This window comes from Hippoglossus stenolepis, chromosome 5 (assembly GCF_022539355.2).
Source record: "Hippoglossus stenolepis isolate QCI-W04-F060 chromosome 5, HSTE1.2, whole genome shotgun sequence".
Taxonomy (NCBI): domain Eukaryota; kingdom Metazoa; phylum Chordata; class Actinopteri; order Pleuronectiformes; family Pleuronectidae; genus Hippoglossus; species Hippoglossus stenolepis.
In genome coordinates, this window is record NC_061487.1 from 23,835,209 (window position 1) to 23,858,633 (window position 23,425).

At 42.3% G+C, this 23,425-nt stretch overlaps 1 protein-coding gene across 1 annotated transcript in view; it reads right to left on the reverse strand.

Moving 5' to 3' along the window:
• The window catches only part of cdh13 (cadherin 13, H-cadherin (heart)), a 283,404-nt gene that overhangs the window by 127,362 nt on the left and 132,617 nt on the right, over positions 1-23,425 (reverse strand). The window contains exon 7 of the mRNA XM_035155785.2: positions 4,444-4,588. Coding sequence (XP_035011676.1) covers positions 4,444-4,588 — 145 coding nt within the window. The remainder of the gene's footprint in view (positions 1-4,443; positions 4,589-23,425) is intronic.

The following is a 23,425-nucleotide window of genomic DNA, read 5'->3' on the forward strand; positions in this document are numbered from 1 at the left end:
CGTCCTGCTAACTGACCAGCGAACTTATGGGGAACTGACAGGTTGTTGAAAATAATTCCAATGATTCATTTCCTACCGGACAGATATCCGAGGCTGCACTGACGTGTCGGCTAAGTGGACTATTTAGAACACAGAGTTGCTGGCGTTTGCAGGAAACGCGCTCTCCAAAGCTGCACCCTTCATCTTATCTCCCAGATCAATTGGATCCGGCATCCGTGGCAACTAAACTACCGAGGAGCTGTCAGACCACAACATGGTGAAAGTAAAATAAGATTTCAGTTCATTTTGTTTAGTCCACGTTGGTTATAATCCACTCAAAAAAAAAAAAAAGCACTTTACAGGAATAAAAACCTTCCTTAAAAAGAATCTCTGCTTCCTCAAAAATATAATAAAATAAAGGATAATTGCATTCAAACCAAATTGAATTCTATAGGGCCAAGTCAGAAGAAGTTCTCTGATGGATGAAATCAGAGCTAACCCAGTAATGTGAAATGAGTTTTTAAAAAAAAAATGTATTGGTGCTGAGTTTGCAGAAGCCGGAGTCAAGTTGCAAGCTAATCAGAGTGAGGGCTTCAAAAAAAAAAACGACTCCAGCGTGATGACTCAGGTGTTCTGGGAGGTCTGGATCTGTCTGGATCCGAATCCGAAGAGATTTCCCTGATGGGAATTAGTCATGTGTGGGCAGGGTCTGTGGAAACTGCACACACAAACTAGGAAACGTCTAACACAAGCACTATGTAAGCATGTAGTTTCATGTAGGACCGAGTGTGCAGGAAGCCCACGAGTTACAGTTAAGGTACCAATTAATTTTCCAGTTTAGGAACTCACATCATATTCAAAACAAGTAAACATGGAAAAAAAACTCTTTCGTATTTTTCTTGACATCACTGCTTTATAATGAGATTCCAGAAAATGTGTTTCCATCATTTAAGGCTGCGGCACACTAAAGGATTTTCAACTCTTGACCGATTTTTAAAAAAACGAGGTGGACGACAGACAAAGTGACAGATTAAACCAATTTTTATCTTATAATCGTCAGAACGCACACACTAGATGATTTGGCCAGAACGTAGACCACTCACTTATCGTTTGCTGAGAAACAATTTCACAGTGGTGATTCCAGAAACTTGTAAATTCTCAGAAACACGCAGGATTCTTCTTCTGTTGTTTGTTTATGGCAGTCTGCAAACTATTTTAGGCGCGTGAGTGTGGACAAGTTGCGTGATTGAACGTGACTTCAGGAGAAAAACAAACAGCATTGTATAGAAGGCAGGATTGGTTTAAACCTTTTGCAGCATGAGTTAGAGGTGGATTAAAAAACTAGTGAGCACAGTTGTTGAGTGTGGGAGACGCTGCACAACTATACTGTTCACAGCATGAAACTCAGGCAGAGTTATACTAGAAAGTGGGAAAAAAACTATACAATACAAATTATGAATATAAAAAACACATATCACACCATTCAGGTATTTCATGTTACAGCGACAGACCCTCAAAATAACTGTGCCGGTCCTGACAATTAGTTTGACTGAATTATTCTGACAAGATTTGCCTGTGCACGTTTGTCGGGACTATTATCTGATTCTCCACAGCCGGTAATGACGTGCTGTTACATTCCTGATGTATATCATTGAAAAGGAAATGTCTGTGTTAGCAATTCACAAAACAACGTCAACATGAAGTTGACAACCACTTAACATATCTCTGTGGGAAGCTCGACCAGTGTGTGTGTGTGTGTGTGTGTGTGTGTGTGTGTGTGTGTGTGTGTGTGTGTGTGTGTGTGTGTGTGTGTGTGTGTGTGTGTGTGTGTGTGTGCGTGTGTGTGTGCGCGTTGACTGATCCATCTTATTTGAGAAGCTCTGCCTGTGATATTTTTTTGGCTGTTGACTATTTGTGCTAATGATGTGAAAACAAACAAAGTGCAAAACATTGCAAGTTTTAGTTTGACTGCTTTTCATTCTACTGTTTGTCCTTTTTAACTCTGAATCCATGACTGTGAACTACATCCAACAACAGACCTGCTGCCAACAGTCTGTGCGCTGCCCTGAAGACACTTGACAGTTGGACCTGAGGGGCAGGATTTTATTTCTGTGAATCAGTGGTGAGACTTTGGAGGTGAACAGCAGGAGCACACAGGGTAAAGCAACTGATTTTTTCCTAATTTCATCATCAGCACCATGCGGCGTAACTACGGCAGCCGGAAACACTGGACGACCAAGAACTGGAAATAACAACAGCGAATCAAATCAATCACTTCCACAGCAGGTTTATAACAAAGTCTCCAGCATAAAATAAACAATTTTTTAATGTGTTGCAGGAGAGGAAATATGAATCCAAGCCCTTTGCCTCGTACAGGAAACCATTCAACAGTAAAAGCCAAATGGAACCTGGCAGTTTACAGCAAGGGACAGCTTGTCCAGGATGTGGCGGCCTCCACAAAAGCATTGAGTCACTTCTATTCATTGTGTGGTGGATGATAGTTCACAGCACAGCTAATTTCCCCTGCTTTAAAGACCGGATAGTACACACACACACACACACTATGTGAAAAGACTGCACAAGATTAGTAAAAGACAGTAAAACCCTCCAGAAATAGAAATACTGTACATTTATTTATATTCCGTCTCAGCGAGGGCACGAAACGTCTCCTACGAGCGCTGCTTCACAGGAGTAACAGTGATAGCGGTGACAGAACCTCACAGAACCAAAAAAGGAAGCAACTCTGACAAACTGACACACGCACGTGAAGGAGGGAGGAGATTTACAGCGGAAGCCGGAGGTGAAGACTCTTCTCAAAGACTCTGCCAGTCTCGCCTCGCAATGATTAATTTTCAACCATTTGACCACGAGATGTTCTCAATGACAGGCAGAGGTCGTGCAGAGTCGCCCCCTCTGCTTCAGATACAGGCTGGAAGCTGTCAACAACAACTCCCTGATTTAGAACTAACACTCAGGTGTCAGTTTTCTCGGCGCACTTAGCTAAAATTAATACAAGACTCCTGCATTAAATCCTTCCTGCACGAGCACTGATGAGCCAAGAGGACACCAATGGCCTCAATAATGGTCCCACAGAGGTAAAACATCTGCGATACAGGACATTCATTCACAACTGGAGAAGAACGAGAGGTGCAACATCTTCAGATATCGACAACCAAGTCCAATAGCTCCTGATCTTAGCAAACAATGAGCTATAGGTTACTAACATATCTCACAATGCACGGTGCTGGCCTGGGCAGTAGTAGGAGTAACTTAGCTTCAGTAGCTTCTTGCTCTAGGCCACGTCCGATAAGTGGACAGGAGCATTAACGCACCCTGCTATTTACTGGATGATCCACTCCACCTCCTCTGCCACAGTCATCCTCACTATCCCATTCTGTGTTGCTACAGCCTCTTTAAATGTCTCTGTATTATCTACCGTTCAAACTCCTCTTCTCTCTTTGGCGTGGACTCGAGCACGGCACCGTTTGGTCAAACTCAAAGAGCATCGCCAGAGTGACAAATCGTGCCAGCACACTCAGATATCAAAATGTGCATCTGCAATGCAAAATGCCTACAGGTGTGGAAGACAGCTTTCTAAACATACAGCCAGAGTAGGAACATTTTCAACCAGAAGAAAGAGGGAGTCCGGCCTGAGACCGAGCCCTGATCTCCACATCACTGAGTCCGTCTGAGATCACATGAAGAGACAGGAGACACTGCAACCACCTTAATCCACAGAAGACCTGAGGTATGTTCTCAAAGATGTTTAAACTTATTTCAAAAAGAAAATATATGCACAGTCACACCAAGTATTGATTCAATTAATGTTTTTGCTTTTTACAGCACTTTTTATGCAGTTGATTTATCACATTCATATTTAACGCAATGATTTATAGATAAAGCATTGATGTTCGCTTAAAGGGAAAGTTCAATGAAGAAATTAAAGCACGCTGTTTACCCCTGAAACTCTAAAAGTGTTTTGGGGACTCAAACACTTCACCCCCCCCCCCTCCATCGGCACAGTGGTGAGTAGATAATAAGTGATCCCTTTAAATATGAATGAAACTGGATACAGCCTCGATGGGTAAGGTGCCTACCTGTCGAAATGTGCCCTTAAATGCTAATGAAATGGCATCTCAAGTATATTGTATTAAGTATAAAGTGCCTCTGCAACTTAAGATATTAACTGTATGTAAAGGTGCAGTGATCCCATTAAAGATGCTGGTCTTTAAGTTCTTTAATTATTCAGCTATATGCAGTTTGCAATCTGCGTTTGTGTACATCACCAGAAAGAAAAACACCGCCAGGAAACAAATATGAATTTCATCATCGCAAACCGTACCACCGCACCTCAGATCACACACATCTCTTCACATCAGTGTGTGTTTGATATCGCTGCCCTGCTAAATCCAATAAGAGTCCCCAGTTGTCCCCGGAGCCCTTTAATATAACAATGCCACCAACCTGTGGGGGATCCCTCCAGCACCTCTCCCGAGTACCGGGTCTCTTTGAAGATGGGCCGGTTGTCATTTTGGTCGATGACAGTGATCAGTAGTAAGGTGGGACCATCCACAAGGTTTCCAGAGAAGTCTGTGGTTGATACATCCAGCTGTGGGGATGAAAGGATAAAGAGAGTTTATTTTGATGGTGTAACTGGGTAGTAACTCTGTGCCGTCGTGACGCGAGGTGGTTGGTTCAAACTCTGGGCTGTTGTGCATCCTGCTGCAAAGACATGTAGCCCTCTATTGAAAGGAGGGTAGTGATGAACTACAGATGCAGATAGACTCGCTTCATTTGTAGTTTTAACGCCAATCATGCAAAAACATATATACGTCAGAAATAAAAACAATTTAATTGCTAAAAACACATTCCTGCATCTCTCTTAAACTTGCATATGTACGAGTCTCTAGATTCCTTTAATCTAAAAGGCATTAACAGTTGGATACAGATAGAGGCTGCTCAGATTACTCATCCACTCCTCCTCCTCCTTCTCGCTACCTCCTTCACCTCATCTGCTCTTCTACCGAGGGATCCCTCCATCGGCCCACCTCACATATTTATGCATTCTGCTTCTCCCTGCTCTGCAGTATTGCTTGTCATCCCTGCAGTTCACCTAGGGGACCATGCCAGCTTAGATATGCACAAAATACACTCAGCAAACAAGCAGCTATTAATCCAGAGTGGGACAGCCCTGACCTGTTTAGTCAGCCCCCCCCCCCCTTGCTCTGCTGTATTTTTTTATCGCATCTACATTTAACGTTACTGAAGCTGATAAATATTTATGAAAACGGCGGTTAAAAAGTTAAGCTTGATAAGAAACTCAATATCTTATCTCTACAGCAGTTTGAGTGAACTTGAAGCTACATCCACACATGTCCTTGTCTTGACTTGGCTTAAAGGTGCAGTGTGTAGAATTTAGTGACATCTAGTGGTGACGTGTCATGTTGCAGCTGAATAGCCCCTCACCTCACCCCTCCCCTTCCAAACATAAAAGAGAACCTGTGGTAGACCTAAGTTGTCAAAAAAACTCAGAAGGTGTTAAGTTTGTCCAGTCTGGGCTACTGTAAAAAATGGTGGCCTCCATAGAGAGAACCTGCTCCAGATGTAAATATAAAGTTTTTAAATATAAGGAACCATTCTAGGGTAAAGAAAAGAACAATTCATACAATTTAGATGAAACACACTATTGTAAACATCAGTAGGATTATTTTATATTCAATTTCTGCCAATAGATCCTTTCACCTAAATCTTACACACTGGACCTTTAAGGGACAACATGTTTTCAGCCTCCTTCAGTATGTGAAAGCTTTTTTTGCAGCTCACATTCATTTTTGTTTTGATGCAATGCTTTTGCACATAATGTTTGAGGATTGTTACAGAGGCTGAATTTGAAAACCAAGTGCATCAAAGTGGTGCAACCGAAGGCTCCTTCAAATGCGGCCGGCAAATACGTCCTTTCACCCGAAGCGACAAAGGCTCCAACTGTTTTTTCCTTGTCGGGCAAACCTCTCCCAGGATGCACAGGCTTCGGTTACAAACTTCTGTTTTTCAAAGAGATCACAGCAGTAACCAAAGGTCTGATGCTTTTAAAGTATCAGTCTTCAACTCGACTGGACAGTTAAAGGTACACATGATAAAAAACTAAACGGTCATTAAAACCGGTCCAAAGGCTGTGCTGTTGCTAAGTGACAGCGGTAAGGGCGTGACATGCAAAGCTACGATACTCCTCAAATAGTCCAGACCATCTCCTTTCAGTTCGGACTTCTTCTTCGTCCTCTGAATTAGGACACAGCTCGTAAGTCTATTGCCATGTTACCTGTTTGCGAGGAGCTAAATGCTTAAAGCAACTATGTAGATGAGGTATATATGGAATAAATACAGTCTATTATATCAACTGGCTCTGACCAGCTGCAACACAATGAGCTGTTATGTATAATGATATAAGCTCCATCACTGCGTTGGCTCAGTTGTCAGGTTAGCAGAGACAGAGACGTGATCCTTTCCGATACGGTCTCAGCCGGTCAGCTGATGGAACATCCTATCCGCAGAAGAGGCTCCGCCCCATGAAGTCAGTGATCTGTATCCTATAAAGATACCATACAGTGTGTAATGACATTACCTCCGTTTCAATCTCAATCTGCGGGTAAAGACATCACATCACTTCCTTTATTAGCGCCGGAGCAGGGCTGTGGAGATTCATCAGAGTGAGAGAGTGAGCCTCTCCTCTTCCCTATTAGTAATGCACGACATTACGTAACCTCTCTATCACACGGGTCAACCCTCTGCTCTCCCTCTATCTCACTCCCTCTGTCTTCCTCTTCCTTTGTCCTCCTATCGCCCCATCACCGAGGAGCCTGGGGCGTATAGTGTAATGGCAGTAATGGCACACAATGCAGCAGAAGTACTTAGGTGTTTGGGACAAAATGGTTTCATGCGTCATGTCGTCCTCCTTCTCTGTGTCTCTCTACCTTGAGAATAAAGCACTAGAGGCTTTTCAAGAGGGACCGTGTCCTGATGTTCCAACATGTGTCTTCATCCTGTCCACTCAAAATACACAGAGGGCGTTTTCAAGATTCATATCTTTTTTACCTCTCTTACATTTGATCTGGTTAGTTTTAGTTAAAGGAGACTTTTGCCTGACATAGAGACGCCCTGTCGCTATCACCCAAATAGCATGATGTCAATTTGTCAATTGTATTTGCCATCTTTTTTTAATGTAGCGCATTAAAAAAGTAGTCTTTCTGTTTGATTTTAGAAAATTAATGATCTGGTTCATTCAGCAAATTTCATTGCCACTGTAATATCATTATAATATTACTACCAGCATCATCTACATCAGGATCAGTACTTGACACCAGTTCAAATGCACCAAATGAGCATCGTCGTTCAAATATTGTTAAATTCTATTTCAACTTCCTGAAACTAGTCCGAAAAGTCCAAATTATCCCCAAAAAAGATATCAAACCACAAACACATCTTTTAATTTGACTTAATTTTGGTCCATTGGAGCAACGTGAGACACTTAGGACTAAGCTGAAAAGTCAGAAGAGCCGGACCAAAGAAGGTGGGTGTTAAAGTGGCCATAGAAAGAAAGAAAAGACATATTTAGACTAAATGGTTGAAAGCAGCACGAGGGGAACTATATGAATTACATTCCTATGCCAACAAGTAACACGTGACTTTTCTCACCCACTCACAGATATATATATATTAACACATGCACACAGTGTTTTCTTCTCTGAGCTGTAATGAGAACATTAGCCTTGAAGTGCCGAGCATCAGATCATTTGAATGGAGGATCACACCCAACACCCAGATGACTCAGGAATGCTCCAGCACATCATCTCAGAGCAGCAAATCTCTCACATCCAGTCATGAACAGCTTTGATTAGCATCGCACAGAGGACTACATATGTAACACGCGCATGTCTTGGCTGTGCTTCACTTCCATAATACATTATGTATAGCACGTGTACAAACAGGGCGGTTAGTGCACAAAGATATTACAAAGATACTGAAATATTGTGCGTGAGTAATGCAAAAGGGAAAAAGAAAAAGCAACATGCAGCGAGAAAAACTCATTAACACCTGATGCTGAGACTCATCTCAGAACACACTCCAAACAAATTGCTTTGTTAACTGTGGTATATATTTTTTTAAATTGGAAAAGGCACTGGTTTCCAGAATAATTCTTCCTTACTCTATATTCAATGAAATCTTTTGGAAATGCTGACTCTGACTTCTACGATACCATCAACCTCCCGAAGCCGATGCTATGGACGTGTGACTTCATCCTGATGAATCAATCAGGAGGGTTTCATGCCTTGGAGGTCCTCCATCTGTCAATCACACAACATCTTTGTAGTAGAAAACGAATGGACCTCATATTCCCAGAACCAGGGTCGTCTGAAGTAACTCACACTTTTCAACTCGGCTGGAAGCACTTTCCAAGTTTGACTGATGTCTGTCCACACACGACTTGAATTACTTCCTGCTATAACAACATAATAAATAACGACGACACCCAGTGGAGCACAAACCTCCACCGAGGCCCAACAGTCCCCTTCTATTCAGCAGCAAATCTGTTGGAGCTGGAAATATTGAAGACATATAAACTGTGGATTCTCTAGTGGATCTTTGCTCTTCATTGGAGATAGTCACAGGTTTGTAGATCTATTCGTGACTCTACAGCGGCTGAAAAAGAAGAAAAGAAGTACTGCTGCATCTCTTGTTGTTAAATAAAGTGGTAAGAAATGTCCTGGATCCACCTCTTTCTCCAGATCTCCGCCAAAATTTAATGGAATATTTCTCTGCCAATGTCCCAACCTTCCACCAAGTTTTGTGGATATCTATGCTGCAGTTTTTGCGTAATCCTGCTGACTAACAGACAGACCCACCAAACTAACAGGGGTGAAAACATAACCCCCTTGGCAGAGGTAATGCTAAAGTGCAAAATCAGGACACCTTAAGTGCATAGCTTTCTCCTTCCCTCCTTCCTTCCTGTATTACTTTTTTATCAGCTTATATATATTTCAAATGGATCCTGACTCTACTCATAGATCCATAAACAGCAGATATCAAATAGGATACTGTGCTTTGCTGTATGAAGCCGGTGAAAAATGACCGACACAGATTCTTCTATTTCTTGTCTCTTGACCACACTCTTACATTTTAGGTTTTCCATCAGGCTTCATGTGAAATAGTCTGATTTAAGTGGTTGTTCTTGCAAAAATGGGAATATCAATCAAACTGAATTTTGTAAACGCGCCGTACCTTCTGTCTCTGCTGACATCTCTTTTTGTGCTTGTCTAAAAAGGACACTGTGCACGTCCTCTGCTCTTAAAGATCTTTACATAATAAAAAGCTGTGACATCTTATTTTGTCTGTGCGTGGCCGACATGAAGAGGGTGAACGAGAGCGTATGTCTGTTGGTATGTGAGATCATTAAGAATAAAGTCTTCTGAGACCCAATCAGCCTCCGGCATAGAGCATGTGTATGTTATAGTACACACCACCATCATCAGTCATCCCTGCCTCCAGGGGACTGTCAAGAACGGAACAGTCAAAGTTAAAAAAGGGAGAAGCCCCAGTTGATTTTGATAAAAAAAATATCTATTAAACATATATTTCTTACTCATTCGTTCACTACGATGCTTTAAGTCTAATTAAATCTACATTATTGACTCTCTGCATCAATACGATTAAAGGAAAAGAAAAGCAGCCATTAACTTCCAGAGGAGCCAGACACGGAGCCGGTGAAGCTTAGCGGGGGAAGTTTGATTCCGAGTCCGAGTCTCTGTCGTCCTCACGTGGCTCATCACTTGCCCCTTAGCGAAATCAGGAAGCTTCTTTGTCTCTGCCACAGCGACAGGTTATTTCAAGTTCAATATTAGCTTCTACAGTGATTTCATCTGGAGGGAGAAGGAAAATTATCACTTGTCCAAGGGAGGGAGAGTTGGAGAGGAAGGATTCGCTCGTGCCAGATCAGCAGCAGTCAGTCGCAGCGGAGGCGATAAACTCTGTGTTTATTAGATGACCTGGCCAACTCATTGTTTGGTCTCACATAGAGACATTGAAACCTCTCCGTGGGTCCGAGGTCTCGGTTTTAAGACAAAGCTTGTTTCCAAATAAAGACTGCAGTTATTTGGTGAACCTCATACGATTATTAACCATGAATGGATGCTTACTGTTAGTTTTCTTCTATTTTGCCATTGCTAGAAAAAGGATTTCCACATCCATGTGAGGCTTCTGAAAGGGACAATTTCTATAATGTCAAACCTCACAGACATTCAACACTGATGCAACCTTGGTGTGGGTCAAAGGACGGTGGCTTGATGCTCCTCGGCATGAAAAGGTTTAAGAGATTTCATTATTCAACACAGAGTGGAAAGAATCAGCGATGCAGGATAACGCTCCTCTAAGAAACGCAGACAGGCTGACAAACAAATAAAAAAATATGTGCAACTGTAGCTGAACTATTTTAAAGTGAATAAGAGTAAATACTTCAGTCTAAAAGCTTTTTTTTTTCAAAATAAAAATGATGTGACACTACTCCCCTGTCCTGCCCTAACCTCTCCTCTGTCTCCGAGGATACCTTTGAGTTTTGAGAGGCCCTTTGTGCCCAGATGAGAAGCTAGGTTGATTACAGGGGTTCAATATAAGCAAAGGTGGAAGCTGAAGGCCCAGTCAATTGAGCACTTGGCTTATTGTGGCAGAAGTGGAGGAGGAAAAAAAAAAAGGCAGCTGAGCTGGGGAGGCTTTATCCCATCTTTAAACACAGACGAGAATAGGACGAGTAAAAAAGGGAAGTGGTGAAAAGGGGGCAGAGTCATGCATATGGAAGCGTCTCCATTGCCTTCCACTGCCATCAGCTCATTTCACATTCACTCTGCATTCATCTCCTCCTGAGCCATTCAAGTAGTCCTCCCTTTTGCCGAGGAGGTGAATTCAAAGGGGCTCTGCCTGCCTGCCGTTTTCTTAAGATCCCGGTGAAACTGCTCTGCGGCAGCTCCAAGGTGAATAGTACCCAGCACCTCCAAACACTCCCGTGGCTCAGCCTTTATCAGCAGGCTGTGCTCCGCCCTGCAGAACCCCAGTCCTGCTCTGACACTGTTTAGACCGTCCCCCAGGGGGCAGAGCTTTCTCTCCCTCTCTGATCTGCTTCACCGTGCGGCTCCGGCAAAGTGAATTTGATTGGTCAGATCAGCCTGGAACACAGAGGGAGCGGGACGTGGGGGCAGATCTGTCAAAGACGTGTATTTGAAGAGTGAATAGCCTAATGACGGTGGGGGGTGGGGGTTAACACCGCCACTGACCATTAGACCTTAAACAAGAATCATGAAATACAGCATCCAACAGAGTCTCTTAACACAAAATCCTTTCATTGTGTTTAAGTAAAAAACAATTTCATTTGACTATGTTACACCGACAGCTTGTGTACTTGTGAACAAAAGCCTTTTAGTCATCTTTTCCATTTACCAACCCCTTCTCCCAGCACAGCGAGGTGCGATAACAACAGAGGGGGGTTTCTCTCCCTCGTTTTCCCAATAGAATTTTCGCATTTTCCTCGATTCCTCTCAAAAGCTCAGACCTTGAGGCTTCAGCTTAACTCCAACTGGGAGAAGAGGATGTTAATCCACCGGTCCACTTCAATGTGCTACAATCTACCTTCAAAAGCTAGAATCCCTTCTATACCAATGAAATCCTGCCATGGGAGCAGGCTGTCAAAAAGGAGGCACAGCTGCCAGGTGCGTTTCATGCTCTCACCGCGGAGACACGAGAAAACCAACTGGGAACGGGGAAAGAGTTTTCTGCTGAAAAAGGTATTTTTCTGCAAAGTGGAACCACAACTTTATGCCATCAAAGCCAAAACTATTGAACCAAAAACTCCCCATACACCTGAACTATAAGATTGAGGTTTTCCTGAGACATTTCTAGCCACGCTAGCGGCGTCTCTCCTGGGATGACGGTGTTGTTTCACCATTTTAATGCTGGAATACCTCAACAACTGCAACGTGAAATTATATCAAAATCTGTCAATGTTGCTTAGAGGATGAATTAGAATTAAAAACTGTTGACGTATTGCCATATCATCATAGTCATCAGATTAACATCTCAAATTGACCAAAACTTTGGTGACTGAACAAATAAAAATTACAAAACTTGACACGAGTACTGAATCTATAATATACAAGCTAAACAAGAATGTACAAAAAACAGGAAACACAAGAAAACATTTACTTATTACACTAGCTTTAGTCTAAAAGAAAACATGGTCATGATACGGTCATTAAAATGAAAACAAAATTGTATCTCCACCACCAAAAAACCAAGACCTTGAAGCCTCTGTCATTCCCCAATTGATTGAAATAATTTGAAATACATAGACCGAAGATAGGTCACAACTAAAAACTAATTTTATTTAATCACCATGCATTCACAAGGGGTTTCGAATGCTATTACACAGTACGACTAAGACGCAGCTCCTGAGCCAAATAAACTGGAAAGAAAAAATGCTGAGTGTTCACATTTTGAAGTCCTTATGGTCGGGCTGCAGTCTTGTTATATTGCTACAAGCTAAAAAGGAAAGATTTCTGTATCACAAACTTTTCATTAGTGGCAAAAGACTACAACTTGTGGTTCAAAGTCAAAGGACCCCCAGAATATAAATCATATAAAACATAATGAAATCACATTTATTAACTCCAGAGTCTAAATAGAGACTAATAGTCACAAAACATTGTAAATGCGATCGACTTTACTGAATAAATTACTATTTAAACCATAACATCCATCTAGGAAGGACTATCAATTACTTAGAAAATCATTTGATCGTATACGAGTAGAGAAAAAGGCCATTATTTAAGGAGACTATATTAAATAAACCTCAGCTTAAGACGTTACATCAAAGTCACAAGGATAAATCCGTCCCTATTAGACAAGGCAGGAGTTTAGAATTAGTGTCTGAAATAAAAGAGAAAACGCAGAACAAAGAGGAAACTGAGGAAATACGACTAAATTATAACATCACACTGAGTCAGAGTTCATCATCAAGGCACGAGAAGGAATCGTTCTTTTTAATGTATGGTTCTTAAAACAAAAAAAAGAACCACTATCAATTAACAACCAAATAATGTGCACTGCATTGATTTAAAAAAATCCCAGTGATGAGGAAACCCCCACTGCCTCGCTGCTGCAACCTCAACATGAGCCCTGCAGGAACCAGGGGAAAACTCGGCTTCCAGATGCTCTGCATGCAAATGTTTGACTGTTCAGTTCTCAGCCCCGGATCCATGGGCCATGCACTCACACTGTTTAGCACCACAAGCTCCTCTCAGATTAACCACAGTCATTTGGTCATGACTGGGAGATTGTCCGAGAGGTGAGGACAGTGCATATGCACACTTCAATGTTTGTTTATTAATCACATGCTAACACAATACTGAACTAAAGTTATCACACTTTGCAGGTTTCCCCTCATAGCACGCAGGTTAAATGGAGCTGATAACCAGTTCAAATGACTCCTGAGGCGCAACGCTGATGCTCAGTGAGACGGAAATAAACCACAGATGAACAGCTAAGGGCTCAAGGGGAATTCACTGGAGCTGATTAAAGTCTCTGATCGGGAGTCGACCATATGCAAATCACGGTGTTTATGGCAGGACACCACAGAGGAGGCCACTGGTCCCAGGTTTCTCAGGGTCTCTCACAGGTCTGTGTCAGGGTCTGGCTTCCCACCACCTGGAGCTCAGTAGAAGTTCAGTGAAATCAGTAGAAAGTAAAGTGAAAGTAAATCCATCTACTGGAATGATCCAATCAGAGCACAGAGCCTGACTCCATAGGGAAGCAGGGGAATGAGGTGCTCACACCTGCTCACCTAAGAATGTGTTTGAGCTGAAGGAGCTCTGTTGGGAGATTGATCCGAAACACATGGGTGTGTCAGATGAAACCATAAAAGAACATGATTGTTGGTGTGTTGTCGGCTAAAAAGCATTTTGTTTGTCTCCACTTGTGTCTTAGATGAAGATCAGATCATATTCTACAACAAATTAAAATAGAAAACTGCGTATTCCACATTTTTTCTAGCCACTGCAGTTGTCCTACATACAGAAGTTTGGATGTTAAGCTCAATAAATAATTAGCTTCGTGGTGCAACTCGTGCCTCCGATAATTGTCACATTAATCTAATATATGATCCCAATAAGATCTCACATACTCCACAGACTGAAATAACAGATCATACACTCAAAACTTTACATTAATTGAGAGTAACTGATAATTAACTCTCAGCGCAGCTCTTTGAGCAACCAGCCATAAATCAGTAAATGGAAATGTGTGTGTGTGTTTGGTCTAATTTGTAGTTATAAAGCCAGTGAGAGTGAATATTAAACCCTTATTATTAGTCATTTGCAGCATGAACATCCCAGAAATGGTAAATTATTAAAAACAAATTAGAGAGCTCTTCAAAAAGCATCTGCTCTTGGAATATTGGGTTGTGTTTTGTGCGGATTTCTTTATCCGCCTCTTATCCCGGAGTCGGTGATCTGAAATGTTCCTCGTTACATCAATAGAAAAGAGGCCCTCGGAATGCCGAGGCCGATATAAAGAGCTGGTCTTCGGAGGGAGAGAGATTGAATGAAAGATGGAAGGTGAAAAAGAGTGGGGGAGAAGATAGAAAAATGATAGAAAAGGGTCTTTCATTGAGCCGGCCGTCTGGCAAGATAAAACATAATCCTGCTTCTGAGGAGTGTTGAAAGAGTCACAAAGGCCCTCCCTCGTGTATCATGGTACAAAACTCCCCTCCTCTCCAAAAAGGTATAATTCAATTTCCTTTTGTCTGGGCGGTGAAGGCACTGTTTGGAGGGCTGGTGGAAGACTAAGCTCGTCCGTCTGCTACTGTCTGGACCACATCTTTGATCATGTTTTATATTTGCCCTAACAGGCGGCTTAAAGACGGTGCACTCAGGACTGAGCGGTGCCTCGGGCAGGGCGGCTGTGCGCAATTACTGTGGAAGTATTTCATTTTTATCTTTAAAACCAAAAGATGGCCGGTATCTTTTGAGATTCTGTGGGAGGGTGATTTCCCGAAAAAAAAAAAAAATGCTTTTGTGCAGTGTGGTGCATCCATCCATCCAACCATCCATTAGCTATAGTGTTTATCTTTAGGTTGCAGGAGGGCCCGAGCAAACTCCCGCTGATTCTGGGCGAGAGATGGGGGGGTAAGAGACAAACAACCAGCAACCATTTCCCAACTATGGGCAATTTTTACTCTCGAAGTCGCCAGTCACCCAACATGCCTGCATGTCCTGGACAGTGGGAGGAAGCTGGAGGAAAGCAACGCAGGGAGGGGAGGAGCATGCAAACTGCAAACAGGAAGACCAGTTGCACTGTGGTCATGTGTCTGTTGCCATCTAGTCTGGAAAGTAAAAATGTACAGTGTAGCTGAATGCACCACGTACGCGACTGTAGTTTGGATGTTTCAGTGTTTCTGAATGGATACAAGACAAATTACTGTTTGGGGTTTTGGCCGTACAAAGTATATTAACACATTTTTTTGTATTTGCTAATCAAAGTGCCAAATGCACTAAATAATTTAGAGCAGTGTCACAGAGGAAGTGAAAAAAGACTGAGAGGAAACAACAAAAGGACCAATAGAGAGTGAGGCAGATGAGGTAGTATAATGAGGTTTAGTAAGAATAACAAATAAAAGCAATAAAATATGAAATAAGAAATTAAACAGTATTTATTTGTATGTTCTGCATTGTAATATGCACAGCGGCATGCCCACACTTCCACACAGACGCGCCATTGTTTCAAATAACCAATGCTCCCATCGTTTACAGCAGATGTAGCTTCATAAGCCTGAGACCTGAGACAGGTGAGGCCCGTTGTCCAAATCCCACTCCTGTTTTCTGCTTGGCTGCTCTGTAATTTCCTGGGTTTTGGAGAGCAGGACACGCTGCCCTGCACACAGGAAAACAGGCCTGATGTGCACTTAGTCGCTGTATGTGGGCAAGAGATAAAGGACACACACTCACACTCACACACACACACACACACACACACACACACACCGTCAACACCACCACCACCATCTACTACCTGAGCAGAAATATCCTCTTGCCCCCATAATAGCAGTTACCTTTAAGAAATATAACCACAGTACTTTAATGCCACAGGGTCACACACCATTGCTCTCTGCTGATAATGCCTGTGGGCTATAATTTGTTATTTCTCATGCATAATTGTCTCCTTAGCCACACAGAGAAAACAGCCTGTCCTCTTTGCATTTGTCTCATGCCTTCTCTCACAGATATTTTCGTCTTTATTTTTTTTTTTCAAAATAGATCCTCAGTCGTAAGCAAACTTCAAATGAAACCACTGTCGAAGAAACTTTCTCTGAATCTCTTCCTCCGAGTGCAGTTCAAAGAGATTTTCCTAAAAGTTTTAAACATTCCTCCTGTTTTAAAGCCTCCCTCCAGGTCAGGATCATTCCACTCTGAGGGTTGTGTCACTATCCCGCCGTCCTTCCAGAAGCCCCCTTAAACCCCTGCAGACACACTGCTGTGCCCCGGCTCCCAGATAACCTGATTAAACAGTGAGTGCCCTGTTGCTCAGCCTCAGGCGTTACCGCTGCTAATTCAGCCTGTCGGCCGCCTGCTGGGGCTCATGGCACATCCCCTAATGCACTCTGCCTTTGTACCCTGGCAGCTGTACTTTCCACTGCAGGGACTGGAAGCAGAAACAGCCCCAGAGTCATCCAGCGAAATGGCGACATCAAACTATAATATGGCTGATGGCTTTAAATGGGTCACTATTAGTTTATCCCGGAGGAGGTTGAAAAGTAAACACATTAGGAAGAGACAGAGTCACTGCTGAGAATGACGTCTAAAGACCACACACCTCCACCGAGTCTCCACCGAGATATCAGCCCGATTTGTTTTCCCCATCAAGATCCATGGATTATTCCCTAGGAAATTGGTGGAAAATGTCACAATCTAGCAATGTTAAAGAAAGTGAAAAAATAAATCCTGAATCTTCCTGTTGGTTCGGATCCGCCCAAAACATGTGATGGGTCTTTCTTGGCCCACGTCCCGTCTTTCCACCGCGGTACAGGGAAATCTGTTCTGTCCCATTGTCCTGCTGAGAAACAAACTAATAAACTAACCCACAGACAAACAGTCCCAGGTTTAACCCGGTAGAGGTGATGCTTCCAATCTGTCAATGTTGGTAATTGTTTTTTTTACAGAAGCAGCAAATATGTTTCTTTAATCCCATTCAAGCATTTTCTTTCTTAACTTTTAAAATGTTTGAGGTCTGAAATGTCACTTGATTCTTAAATAACATACAAAAGGAGGAGAGTATCCATGAAGATGAGCCGGAGCGTCCCGGGTCATATTTATAAAGGTTTCTAGATAGAGATATTCACTCAATCACTGGAGCAAACACAAAGACACAGCCAAACAAACACCCAGCACAGTCTGTAAGCAGAAGGGTCAAATGTCTGGGCTCCCAGCTTCAGTCACAGTTCTTCCACCTCAGCCACATGACAGATCAATCAGAAATCCCCTCTCGCCGACCCCCCCCCCGGCCGACAGAATCAGGCACAGTGGAGCAGGTACAAGCCGAAAGGGAAAGATAGAAAAAGGGACCAGCGACTGGAAAACTTGATTATACAATAAAAAAAACGTGGAGGCATCAATGTGATCTGCGGCTCAAATACTGCAAACTCATCAAATTGCATAAATGAATAGCCTAAAGCAATGTGATGCTTTTTGCTGCACAGTATCGAGAGGAACCTGCCCTGAAATGCTCTAACTAGCGTCTTTGTGCTGTGTGTGTGTGCCGTAGTATTTAGTATCTAACATTTTCAGAGGATGTTTACAGACATTTCATCAGATTATTGGGGCTAAGGAGTAAAAATCCAGTTTTCCCCGTCAAACCATAAACCCATGAACAGCAGCAGCTTATTAGTGGAGAAACAGCTTCACAATGCAAACAGATGACTGACAGTTTACTTGTTGTGCAGAGGTCACGTCACAGGATGCAGCCTCTCTGGTCAAATATTATACATGCAAATATCATTCATATACATTTGAATAGAATCTATGTGCGATACATCCAGAAAGCGGCTGCGTGCAACCACTATATGAACCTGTATTGTATCCTTTGTATTGGCATCTATTATCTGTTTACACCATTTCCTTGCAGAATTATGAGTCAGACGTGAGTGAGTGCCATTTATTTCCACAGCTCTAACACAGTGACTTCTGCCCCTCAGTGTTAGTATATTCCTCGTGGCCTTGATTTGCTGTCTACAAAATAAGAAAAAAACGTATAAAATTGATGTCACTCTAAAAAGAGTCCGAAAGCCACAGTCGGAGTAATTTCCATAGCAGAGATATGTCAGCGAATGCCACAGTTTGATGTCTGCTCTGTCAAGAAAAGGTAAACGTAGGTGAAAATGTTCCGGCTTTATTTATACAGTTTGACAAGAGAACAAAACTGTTTTGAAGGGGGCAGCTCGGCAAAACTTTCTGAAAGCCCAGATATTTCGAAAAATCTAAATTTTAAAACAGCTGTCAATTCACAGCTTGGCCTTCATAGAGTCGAGATAGGTCCAGATGTGTGTGTTTTGCCGGCGTGTGCTGCGGCTTGACAGACAGAATATAGGGGGACAGAGTATGGTCCCTTTTAGATCGGCTGTCAAAGGACATCACAAGGCAGGACTCGGCTTTCTACTGCACAGCACAGGCTGAGGCACACGGCATAAAGAAACCTATATAAATATTGAAAATGTCCTTTCATTTCCACTCCTTCAAAAGAAACTTTAACAGTCCTTCTTATGCATATGAAATCACAGCATCAAAGACAGTAGATTAGTTTACGACGGCAAATCTAGAAGTGATTTTCTGTGGAGATCACACGGAACCTCGAGAACGTCCACTGCAGCATTTCTCAAATTTCAGCCTCTCGGAGGCGAGCACGCACGAAGGCCTCGCCGCGCTCATTGCCGGAGTGACCTGCATTACTGGGGGTCGTCTCTCTACCTGTGTAAACAAGACTGTTATTTATCACTTCACATTCTACCCTTCCCTCTGTTCTAAGCCAATTAGAGCTCTTCCCCGCCACTCTCGACCCGACCCCGGGCTTGTCATAACCGCAGCGATAAGCGCCGCACTCCCCCGCCCCCTTTCCCGTCCTCTCCATTTTCCATCTCATTAACATTCATTTTCACCCTAATTGAGCTTAATAAGAAAATAATGTTTGACATTAAATCCTTGTGAACATGTGGCCCGGGCTGATCACTGTGTCTGTTTGTTCTTTCCCCAGCAAATGTTTATTTTGTCGGGGGTTTGTTTGTCTGCCCGCCTCGCTTGCTTCCGTGCTTCCTGTAATAGCCTACTTAGCATTCCCACTCTCCATCTGTCTCGCATTGACCCCTCGCTGTTGTTATGTTGAAGTGAGACTGCTCTCCTTTTTTTTTTTTGGAGAATGTGTTCTTCAAAGTTTTCTTTAGTTTGTTTTACTTTCTGCTCGCGACCGCGTCGTGTGTGTCCATACGTTTCCAGCTGAGCCGCCCAAACTCCGAGCGCTGCTTTTTAGATAACAAGCTGTTCGACTTTATTGATTTCATTTCTTTCGAAGCGGCCGCTGATATTATTTTGACATACAACGACTTTGTGTGTGGAGAGAGAGTGGAGTTTTCCTTTGCCAATAGCAATCAATCATCATCTCGCCATAAAATAGGGAGGCAGACCTGCCAACCTTGAACAAAGTCACGGAGTTTCACCTTATCAGTGCTGCGTATTGCTTATATTTATTTATTGCATTATTATTGATGTCATCTTTCTCTGTGTGTCAGAAATTATGGCTCGACACGCCTCTCCCTCAGAACATCTTTCACAAACAGAGCCATTCATGTTGTTTTCATGCTCGGGATACATTCACATACATACAATTTTGAAAAATGCATATTATTTCATGCTGATCGAGGATGACAGACGTTTCTATCAGTATTGCCGACTGTGAAAAGCTTGTGGGTGATTTTTTTTTGGAGGTGGATAAACGAATAGTCGATACTCTATTTATTTGGATTTTGTATCTTTTTTTAGATTGTATTTTACTTTATATAGATTGTTGTGCAGCATTGCCTTTTATTTTTAAATTTAATCTCATTTTTGTGTTTAATCTTTACTTGTTTTGGTCAGTGGAGCAGCAATTGATTGTATGGTGCAACATTCGTTACTGCACAATCTGGAATATTGATTCTTTAAAGGCCCTTGTCGGGTTACACTTGAGAACTATTCTATGTATTCTAACTCGACGCAAGTCATAAGGAGAAGATGGCAAGAAAGAGGTTGAAACCCTGAGTTCTACGCGCAACAGTCCATGGCTGCATTGGTGCATGTGGACAAAGAGACACATATAGCATGTCTGCGATACACTGAGGCAGAGGGTCTTTATTGACCAGCATATACAAGTCTGAACGTGAGGAGCCACACTCCCATGAGAGAAATATCTAATCTATGTCCAAAGCCATGTCCACTGTTTGTGGAATGCTGTTCTGTAATTTCTCTCGATGGATAATAGACTTGACATTTACTGACATTTGACTTCAAATATTATTTAAAAAAACAGCACGAATGGGAGATTATATCACGATCATCTTAAGTCCGTGTCTCGGTGCGACCGATCGATAGAAACGTTCAATAACATGCCTGAAATCGACATCTTCCACGTACACAGTGTGTTCCTGGAGAGCAGTCGTGTATTATAGAAAAATAACAGATTTTTTTACTACTTGGATGTTGGAAATACAAACTTTAAACACAATATCAACAAAGTGACTTGTAAACTTGTTATTGTGAACACATTTAGACACCCAGCAGAGAAGGAGGAATTCTACTGTTTATTTGGAGTTATTTCTGGTGACCTGATTTAAGTTCAGAATTCATTGTGCACTTAGATCACCCCCCTAGTGGCTGGCTGCAGTATGGGACACAACTGCCTCCTCCATGTTGGCAGATGGGACATGGACCATACTAAAAAGTCGAAGCACATGCACTTAAGTTAGTTCTTATAACACTGACACTAACTGACTCGAGATTGGTCGACAAGCAGCATAACCTCAATACTCCAGATGACATCATAAGCTCAAGATGGCAGAATCTACATCCAAGATATTTTGGCTTTTCTTTTTTCTACAACAGATGGAGGTGGAGACGCAACCTTCATATTTATGTTCAGTCCATGGTCTCTATCATGTAGCCGTTGAAGAGCCAGATATTTAACTCAATATTTGGTAAAGTATTTTAGGCTGATTTTAGAGCTTTGTTGCTTTAAGAACCTACTCGACTGAAAACGAGGACAAGTGAGAAAAGGATTAAAAATGAACCAAAACAAAAACAGCAGATCTGAGCTTGAATAACCAAAAATAATCGCTTCATTAGGCTGAGAGGCAGCAGAGTAAATATCCGTGTGTTCATTATCACAAGCAACAGCCTCAAGATACAAGTGGTCATGTGAATATTAAAATATTGATAACAGCTTTTAATTGACACATCTATCAGAGAGAGGACTTTGTCATATGAGAGTGAGAGAACCTGAGCTTTCCTCTTTCCCTTTGCCAATAAAACGCCTTTAGAGTAATGATCATTTTAATCTAGCCCTGAATATTTCATGTTTCATACCCACACGAGCCATTAGCTACGGCGGGGAAAAGGGACACCCTTAATTAATGTGACTGGGACAGGCTGCCAGGACCACTGGGCACGGTAAAACGAGATTCAGTCTTCACTCTGCACTCAGTGTTGGGCCGCGGATAAAAAAGAGGTGAAGGTGCATTGGATAGGAGATCTTGTTCTGAGTTATGACGGAGACGCCGACGTACTATCTCCTTATGATAAGAGGAGACAGAGCAAGATGTCGGGCTGGCCCTGTTGGGGGGGAAAAGGACGATGAGCCCGGGAAGAAAAGTAACACAAGAATGTGATGCCTGTGTGCACGACATGTCTGGGTGTGTGTGTGTGTGTGTGTGTGTGTGTGTGTGTGTGCGTGCGTGCGTGCGTGCGTGCGTGCGTGTAGGCCTTCGGGGATTACAACTATCAGGGTACAAATGATAATGATCATTAGCGGTGGCCCCACACACATTGAAGGATATAATTAATGGTTAAAGCTAATTTTCTCCAACCCATTACAGCAGTGGCATATCAGATTGCTTTTTGTTTTTTTTTCTCCCACAGTGATGGAATTATTTAGCTATTGACTGAAGCCTTCAATTAGGTCTCAGAGCTTTTATGATCACACTGTGAAGGCTGTTTTTTTTGGAAAACAGTCTTATCCTCTAATTTCCATCTCGGGCTGGCAGTCAGATACATAATCAAGTAAAATGCATTTGGTGTGGTTGAAGCTTAAATCCATAACACATTTCTAGTTAATAGCATAATGTTGTATGAAGTGATCTGCGTGGTGCAATGTGTTTAGCTTATACAAGTTGAATTTAACGAGTCTCTTTGCTTGTAGCACGGTTACCTCTCGGAGCGACAGTCTTTTTCCACGTCCGTCTAAACCATCATGTTTCCCATCATCTCTGTGATGTCACAATAATGAAACTATAGCAAAGCAGCAGGTCCTGGATAGTTATTTTTTACATTAGCTAATTCAAACGAAAGCAAACTCCTGCATTATATCTCCGTTATCAGAAGCAGCAAAAGGAGCAACGAGGGCGGGAGACAAATCTTTCAAAGACAGGGGTGAATATGGTTCAGAAGGATTTGCCCTGTGGAGGCAAATAAATAAAGGAAGATAAGAGATTCAAAGTTGAATCAGTTTTAGACGGGTAATGCACTTGGTAATAATAAAATCTGTAGCTGGCTAATAAATCACCCTTATCTCGTGGTGGAAATGCGAGCCGTGTGTGTGTGTGTGTGTGTGTGTGTGTGTGTGTGTGTGTGTGTGTGTGTGTGTGTGTGTGTGTGTGTGTGGATAAATCGTGTTTGGATGATATTGTGTTGTAAAGTAATGCCTCTATCAGGTGATGAACTCGATTCAACAACAATCTAAAATCGTAACATTAAATGATCAAGAATATCCTGGTATTGAGGGACTCTTCATTTTTTTTACATTTCAAGCTTCGGATATCTTCTATTTTATCTTTTTTTTTTTTTCTCATCCTCATTTCTCCACTTCCTGACACTTTGTGATTCAGCTCAGTCATTGTGTCATTAAATATCTGTGCTGAACAAAACTTTTTCCATTCTGAACACAGTAAAATCTTTATGGAGACGGTCCCCGGTCTTTCATTCTCTGCTCTTCTCTCATCTTCACTCGCCTCTTTTCCACATATCTTTTCTTCTTCCTTCCCACAGTTCCACAACTTTTGGCCACAAAGGACCCCAAAAAAAATTGATTCCACTGCGCTGTCACAACACTGAGGGATATAAGC